The following is a 7954-nucleotide window of genomic DNA, read 5'->3' as shown; positions in this document are numbered from 1 at the left end:
ATGGCGACAACTCCTCCCACTCTCCGAGATTCTCAGCAACCGACTCCTACCGCAGCATCAACTACAGCTTCAGCTGCTCCTACTCCTCCTGCCCTCTTAACTTCGGCCTCCGAGTCGAGCGATGATGGAATCCATCTGAGCCCGGCCGCAGCTCGTCGGTTCGCTCGTCGGAATTTGCGCCGACAATCTCCAACTCCCGACCTCGTTACAAGCCTTGTTCGACCGCCTTCGCCAGATACTTTCTATGTTGGGGCCCAAGTCTCTCAACACGCCAGACAAGATGCCAGAGCCCGATCCGATCCTTCATATTCTTCAGGTCTCTTGATACCGAATGTTGACTCGGACCGACGGACGGGACCGATGGTTTCTCCACATCCATCTTCTCTCGGCATCCCTAAACGCTATGGAGGAAATTGCATCTTCGACATGTATTCTCTGACATATGTTGCTGAGCCCGACCCCAACCTACTTTGTCCCATCTGTCACGACCCTCTCGTGGACCCAGTTACAACGCCTTGCGACCACACATTCTGTTACCGATGTTTGCGGCAAAGCATTGACTCCAGCCCATCTGGAACCGCTTGTCCTATTGATCGCGAACCTCTAGCATGGCCCAACTGCTTTAGCGCACCACGGCTCATCCGTACGCAGCTTAATAACCTCAAGGTTAAGTGCCCTTATCATGCTCGAGGATGCAAGTCGGAAGTTCGAAGGGAGGTCGTCGAGGTGCATGCTACGACAGAATGTCGTTTCAAGGACTTTACCTGTCCCGGCACTGATTGTGATAAGAGATTACGATCCAAGCCGACAGATGATGCCTGCCCACACACAGAAGACATGTGTCAGCATTGCAAATCGTCTTTCGAAGCTCCCGACCGCGAGCTTCATCTCTTATCCTGTCCCATGAGCAAGACCCGCTGCGAGACATGCTGGAAGCTTGTCTATCGCAGCCAACTCAAAGCCCACGGCGAACTGGAATGCGAAGGGACTATCGTCAACTGTCTATACAGCGAGTTTGGTTGTCCAGCTCGTATCATGCGTGGGCAGATGGATGCTCATACCATGGGCTGTGCATTTCACCCAGAAACACCATCGGGTATGATCATCAGATCACAAAGAGAAATCATACAGTCCTATACCGACTTGGGTCAGCAAGTTCAACAACTACAAAACCGCCAGGACGAGACGAACCAACGTATCACCGAATTCAACTCAACTTTAAGTCGCCGAGGTACGGGTGATTCTGTCGTGGGAGACAATCGTACCATACAAGATCTCGACGCTGGTTTTGAAGAAGTTCATCAGAACCTAACGCACCTCGAGGCGCGACAGAGCATGTGGACTATCAATCAGATCATGCCTATCCGCGAAGAGGTGACCGAACTGCGAAACAACATCAACATGATCCGCATGCATGTCAACTGGCTCCTGAACCGAAGCCGCGAAGAAGGTCGCATAAGAGCGGCCGCGAGCTCCGGGTCAACGGCGACTCTCCAAAGGGACAGGTCGGTAGAAGGCCCTCGTCTCTCGGAACGTCGTCGCTCAGCTAGTGTCGAGGGAGCAGATCTGCCTCGTCTGTGACGGGATTACCGTGTATTACTATTCTTCTCGATATGATCTTTAGTTCTAATTCTTCCTTTTTGGCGCATTCACGGTTCATGGGATACCCCGGCATCAACATATAGGCTTGGTCGGAAAAACGTTGGCACCTGGTTCGGTTAAGCGTTGCGTTGATAGTCTACTTTTGCTATAGATTTATTTAATCAGACGAATTTAAGTTTGATGTTCTCGATTGAGGTGTCCAATCTCTTGTGATACGTTCCTCCAAGATATCTAACTGTTTGAAACTTTCTGGCCTTCACATCAGTTCCTGAAGGAGGGTGTATTTCCTTTAGCCAGCGAAATTCAATTCAATCCAAAGCGAGACAAGTTTTACATAAAGCAATGTAATTAACCCTTCTTGCCGTTAATGTTTAACCTGTCTAGAACCTAATGGTTGTTATATATGTCAATGTTATATGGGTCAAAACAGCAAGACGCTATGTTGCCGCAGTGAGCGGAGTTTACAATGAAAAGACTGCGGAGTTTGGGCACGGCTGATTATACAACAATCTGAGAGCTATCTCCGTTTGGGTTCTCTTTATCAATTACCAACACTCTGACAAGAATTTCCAATCTTCCAGGTTCTTCTATCATACCTCGGCAGCCTCTATCTCAATAACAGTGATAGAAGCCCGAGACTTTCATTCAGTGCCACAGCTACAGGGAGCCACTAAAGTCTAGCAGGCAGCCTCACCGCCCCCCACTTCGCCCGCCAAACGTCCATTAAAGCCAGGGCTTTGCTTAGGCGGCCCAGGATTCCCCCACCCTCAGGTCTCCCAAGCTCATCATCATCCATCCAGCTCTTTGTGTACCTACAGTACTACCACTACGTAGACTATTCGTGAGGCTTGGGTCCACACTTCATAGATCTCCCATCTTGGTCTCAGCCTTGTCATCCATCTCACACTTTCTACTTTTGACATCACTTTATCGATCCCACTCCCCGCCTCATCCTCTTTTCGATCTCGACCCGTGCACCTCAATAATGGATCCTAACGAGCAACCATCATGGACGGGCGGCGATGCTCCGGACAAGGAGAAGATGGAGCAGGCAAGTCGATTTCAGACGAACTCATGATGGGAAGAGTATACTAAGCTATGTTCTTTAGATTCGCGCAAGGCGTCTTGCCAAATTAGGGACATCAACGCCTGTGTCTTCCAAGTCCGACGAGAACAAGGCTCCCGATTCTGAATCGTCCAATCCCTCGCGATCGTCAACGCCGAAGCCGAAGCCGCAGCCGCAGCCCGCTGCCGATTCACGGCCCAAGATTAATATCACCCCTTCCGCCCCGGCGGCATCATCTAGCCAGAATCCCTTCAACAAGCTAGGGGTTAAGTCAGAGACCCCGAAACCAACAGGTAGACCCCCTGTGAATCGCAAGAGACCTGCATCTGAGATTGACGACGCTGCTTCAGCGGATCGAGCCTCCCCGAAGCCCTCCAACATTCAACCCGAGTCCGACGCCGATTATGCCGATCGAGCACTCTCGCAGATATTCCGCATCACTGTAGACCCTCACAACATGATTAACCCCCATGGTCAACGATTGACGTTCCTTCCGAACCTGAACGAAGAGCTGAACGAGTCTGGAGAGGCACTGAAACTTTCTGTCAACACATTGGATCAAGCTCTTATGGAGGCGGCAAGCAGTTATCCACAGGATAAACCCCTGATGAACTACTTCTTGCCGTGCTGGAAGCGTGCTGTAAAAGCATTCCTTCAGATCAAGGCCACTGAGGGACCCAGGTTTGAGGTGCATGATGAGGCGAAGCGTTTGTGTATGAGCGGCTGTCTTTTCGCTCTGACTATGCCAGATCTCTATGGGTAAGTAATTCTGCTGCGTTGGTCTACAAATCTAATGCTGTGCAGCCGACAACACAACCCCAAGCATGACACCCTCATGCCATATCTCCTGAAAGGTGTGCAGGATGAAGGTGGTCTTTGCTTCAGCTTCATTCAGGAGGCTATCAAACGATTTGACGACGACGAGGCTTTCCCTGCCCTTTTTAATGATGCTATGGTCCAAATCAGCAGCAGACTGGGTAATATGACTATGGACCAGGATTACAAGCCATATATCCAGGCTATGTTAACATACACGAGGTTCCCACCTCTAATCGTCAATCTGGCGAAGCACCCGTGCTTCAACATGGCGCAGTCTCCTGCTGGCATTGAGAAGCACACACTCCTCGGACCCTTCTTCCGCATTTCGCCACTTCAGGGCGAGGTTATCATGAGTTACTTCCCTGGAGCTCGTACTCTTGACAAGAGTAGGATAGTAACCGCCCAAGACGCCCTTCGAATGGTCTTGAGAACACACCAAGACGACCTTTTTGCAATCACAAACGCATTTATCCGGGCCGGCCAGGATACAAGGTCACGAACATTGGATTGGTTTGCCTACATTATGAACACGAACCACAAGAGGAGGGCTATTCAGGTGGATCCGCGGGAAGTTGCTTCTAATGGATTTATGATCAACGTGACCACGATTCTCGACCGATTTTGCGAACCTTTCATGGATATGGACTTTAGCAAGGTCAACAAGATCGATGACAACTACTTCAGGAAGCAACCACGAATAGACATCACGGATGAGACAAAGCTGAACGCCGACCAATCCTATTCAGAGTCGTTCTACGCCAACAAAATACCTGGCGAAACCAACTTCATTTCTGAAGCTTTCTTCTTGACTTTGGCAGCCCATCACTATGGAAGCGAAGCTTGCAACTCCCAGCTGAAAAACTTGGACAGGGACATTAAATATTTGGAGAAGCGAGTTCAGGCAATGGAGGCGGAGCGTGCAAAATTTCTTAATCATCCCGTTCAGCTTGAACAATACGACAGGGCGGTCAAGAGACACGTCGATGCCCTTGAAAAGAGTATCGGGCTCAAGTTATCTATTGAGGGTGTGTTGCTCGATGAGCGAATGCAGAGCACATCGTTGCGCTTTATGCGAATTGTCGCTGTTTGGCTGCTTCGTTTGGTGACTCGATCAGAGTACAAGCCCGGCCAAGAGTCGAAGGAGATACAGTATGTAACCTGACTCAGATCGCCATCCACATACTGACAATTGCAGATTGCCTCTCCCCACAGAGAAGTCTGACGTCTTCTCGTGTCTTCCCGAGTATACACTACAGAACATCGTTGATAACTTCAAGTTTATCTTCAGGTAGATTTCCACGCCCTAGCATAAGAGTGTAAATGACTAACAATTGAGCAGATGGTTACCTAAAATCCTTCCCAGTGCCGTTGGCGATGAAATGATTGCGCTTTGTGTGACATTCCTTCGCTCAACGGAGTATATCAAGAATCCCTATCTCAAGTCCTCACTGGTCTCGCTGCTTTTCTCGGCTACCTGGCCGTTGATGCACCTTAAGCGTGGAGTCTTGGGCGACCAGCTTGTTGGCAGTCAGTTTGCCAATGACCACCTTCTGAAGGGCTTGATGAAATTCTACATCGAGTGTGAGTCCACAGGTGCGGACTCTGCGTTTTATGACAAATTCAACATTCGATATGAGATCTTTCAGGTCATTAAATGCGTCTGGGTCAACGACCATTACAAGCGACAGCTAACCAAAGAGAGCCGGTACGTTATGCTTTTTTGATGCACACGAAGACTTACTAATATATATGCAGAGTCAACAAGCAATTCTTTGTGCAGTTTGTCAATATGTTGCTGAATGACGCCACATATGTCTTGGACGAGGCTCTTTCCAAGTTCCCCAAGATCAGAAACATCGAAAGAGAACTCGAAGACCAGTCGTTATCCACCGAGGACCGCCAAAAGAAGGACGAAGAGCTGCAACAATTGGCCAATCAGGCCACCTCTTTTATGCAACTGGCTAATGAGACACTTGAAATGATGAAGCTATTCACTGAGGCCATGGGCGAAGCTTTCACCATGCCTGAAATTGTGTCTCGTCTTGCGAGCATGCTTAACTACAACTTGGAGACACTCGCAGGCAAGAAGGCGGCAGCTGAGCTCAGCGTCAGCAACAGAGACAAGTACCACTTCCGCCCTATTCAGATCATCTCTGATATTGTCGACATCTACCTCAACCTCGGCACTTCTTCCGTCTTTGTTGACGCCGTTGCTGCAGACGGTCGTTCATACAAGCCTGAGGTGCTCGAGCGCGTCTCACGCATCCTTACATCTAAGCACCAGAAGGACCCAGCTATCATTGCTCGTTGGGATCAGTTGAGGACTAAGTTTGTGGAGGCCAAGACAATTCTTGACCAGGCAGAATTAGACCTTGGCGATATCCCAGCCGAGTTTGAGGACCCTATTATGGGCGATCTCATGAAGGACCCTGTACTGTTGCCCAGCAAGCACATTGTTGACCGATCCACTATCGTTCAGCATCTACTAAGCGATCCTAAGGACCCCTTTACCAGACAGGCTATGACTATCGACGATGCTATTCCACAAACAGAGCTCAAGGAGAAAATTGAGCAGTGGCGAGAGGAGCGGGTACAAGCCGCAAAGGACAAGCTTAAGAGCGAAGCTATGGACACCACGGAAGGTTAAGGGTTGATATAGATACATTCTGACTTTTTTAATTTGAAAAGGGAAACGTCTGATTAGAGGTGGTCGGTGGCTATGTCAGCTATGCAGAGATGGTGCACTTGGACTCTGGTTTGCTTATGGCAGGTTTACGGAGGACTGCTTAGATGGGCGAGTCGAAAGGGACAGCATCTAATGACAAGCCAGGCGTAACAAGCTGCGATTCAAGAGCGCAGCATATTCTTAGATAATCAATATGTCGTGAAATAAGAGTAAAACCCATTCCTTACCGTCGTTTTGTTATGTAAATCAGGGTATCTCTATCACCTCCTATATCCCCGACCCCCAGCGCCTTGATCTATGTATATTGACTCACGCCTCCAAATCCTTGTACTCCTCAAGAATTTGGTCGAGTTCCCTCAGGATCTCTTTCTTACGCTCTTCAGAGCACCAACTTTCCTCGACTGCACCGCGAACAATCCACGCCCAGTCCTTAACAGAAAGGTTAAAGGTATCCTGGACACGACAGTACACCTCCTGAATGTAGGCACCAAAGTAAGCAGGATCGTCGCTGTTCACACTGAAAAGAACCCCGGCATCAAGGAATTTGCGAACAGGGGCGTCGGCTAACTCCGGAAGGTTGCAGAGAGCGACATTGGACCAGGGGCAGAAAGTCAAAAGTGTGCGGTTGGCAGCCAGTCTCTTGAGAAGTTCAGGGTCCTGAGCAGCTGCAAGGCCATGGTCAATACGCGAGACTTTGAGATGCTCAAGTGAGGCGGTGATAAACGAAGGGGGCGCTTCCTCGCCGGCGTGGGTGGTGAGACGTGTACCAGTCTTTGCTACACGGGCGTAGACCTCGGTGAAGAGCTCAGGAGGGAAAGCCTTTTCGCTAGATACCATGCCGAAGCCTGTTAGGGTGCCATCATTGAAATGTCCTCGATCGAGGAGAGTGTCGACAAGAGCATGGGACTCGGGAACAGGGAGATGACGAAGGATGCAGACAATGAGCTCGACGGTGATACCCAGATCCTTCTGGGCACGTTGCTTGGCAGCAGTGAGACCGGCAACGACGGTATCGTAGCTGACACCTCGGACAATATGGGCTTGGGGATCAAAGAAGATCTCAGCATGACGAACATTCTCGCTAGCAGCTCTTTGGAAGTACTGGTATGCGAGAGTTTCGAAGTCGCTCTCGGTAATGAGCACGCTCATTCCGAGGTAGTAATAGTGCAGGAAATCATCCAGACATGTGAATCGTCCATAGCGCTCTCTCAGCTTGTTGGCAGATTCATAGACAGGGTCTTCTGGAAGCTTAATGCCGTTCTTCTCAGCAAGAGCGAAGAGAAGCTCGGGCTCAAGCGTTCCTTCGATGTGGAGGTGCTGCTCAACCTTGGGTAGAGCTTTGAGGAAACTGTGAACTCGAGATTTGCACATACTGATTCTTTGGCTAACAACGGTCTTTGGTCTATTATACTGAGAAAAGAAGTTTATGCTGTACGGACTTGATCACCTGTGACGTTATATCGCTGCTTGTACTTGGCGTATTTCGTATTTTCTTTCGGTTCAGATCCGCGATAGTAACCTGTTAGATGTTGGTTTACCCGTACTTCCGGGTAAGAATTTGCACCGCTTGATCAAATTTTGACAATGGAACTCGATAGGCCCGAAGCCGAATCTTTGAACTTCTTGTCCAATAGAAGCATAGCACAGTTGCGGGAGCGCCCGGCCCCGTTATAGTCATGGTTTTGAAGCTTTGTTCAAGGTTACTGCTATAACATAGGTATCCGTACTGTAAGTAGATTGTATGCCCATCCCGTTGTACATATTAGAGTTTCGTAAATACT

At 49.3% G+C, this 7954-nt stretch overlaps 3 protein-coding genes across 3 annotated transcripts; 2 read left to right on the top strand and 1 right to left on the bottom strand.

Moving 5' to 3' along the window:
* Nucleotides 1-1581, top strand: FIESC28_00332 (uncharacterized protein; the record flags this gene model as incomplete). Its single annotated transcript, XM_031154483.1, has 1 exon — nt 1-1581. One exon carries the CDS (start codon nt 1-3, stop codon nt 1579-1581), a length of 1581 nt encoding a protein of 526 aa, XP_031021453.1.
* Nucleotides 1582-2610: 1029 nt separating this feature from the next.
* FIESC28_00331 (uncharacterized protein) lies at nt 2611-6134 on the top strand (the record flags this gene model as incomplete). The annotated part of the gene is made up of 6 exons (XM_031154482.1): nt 2611-2688; nt 2766-3427; nt 3473-4636; nt 4683-4775; nt 4827-5192; nt 5243-6134. The coding sequence occupies 6 exons, from the start codon at nt 2611-2613 to the stop codon at nt 6132-6134; spliced, it is 3255 nt and encodes a 1084-aa protein (XP_031021452.1).
* Nucleotides 6135-6482: 348 nt separating this feature from the next.
* On the bottom strand, nt 6483-7544 carry FIESC28_00330 (uncharacterized protein; the record flags this gene model as incomplete). Its single annotated transcript, XM_031154481.1, has 1 exon — nt 6483-7544. One exon carries the CDS (start codon nt 7542-7544, stop codon nt 6483-6485), a length of 1062 nt encoding a protein of 353 aa, XP_031021451.1.
* Nucleotides 7545-7954: the final 410 nt, after the last annotated feature.

The sequence above is a fragment of the Fusarium coffeatum genome, assembly GCF_003316985.1.
Source record: "Fusarium coffeatum strain FIESC_28 chromosome Unknown BRIP53273_contig_8, whole genome shotgun sequence".
NCBI classification, from domain to species: Eukaryota; Fungi; Ascomycota; class Sordariomycetes; order Hypocreales; family Nectriaceae; genus Fusarium; species Fusarium coffeatum.
The sequence above is the reverse complement of the archived record's forward strand: the minus strand, read 5'-3'. Positions and strand labels throughout refer to the sequence as shown.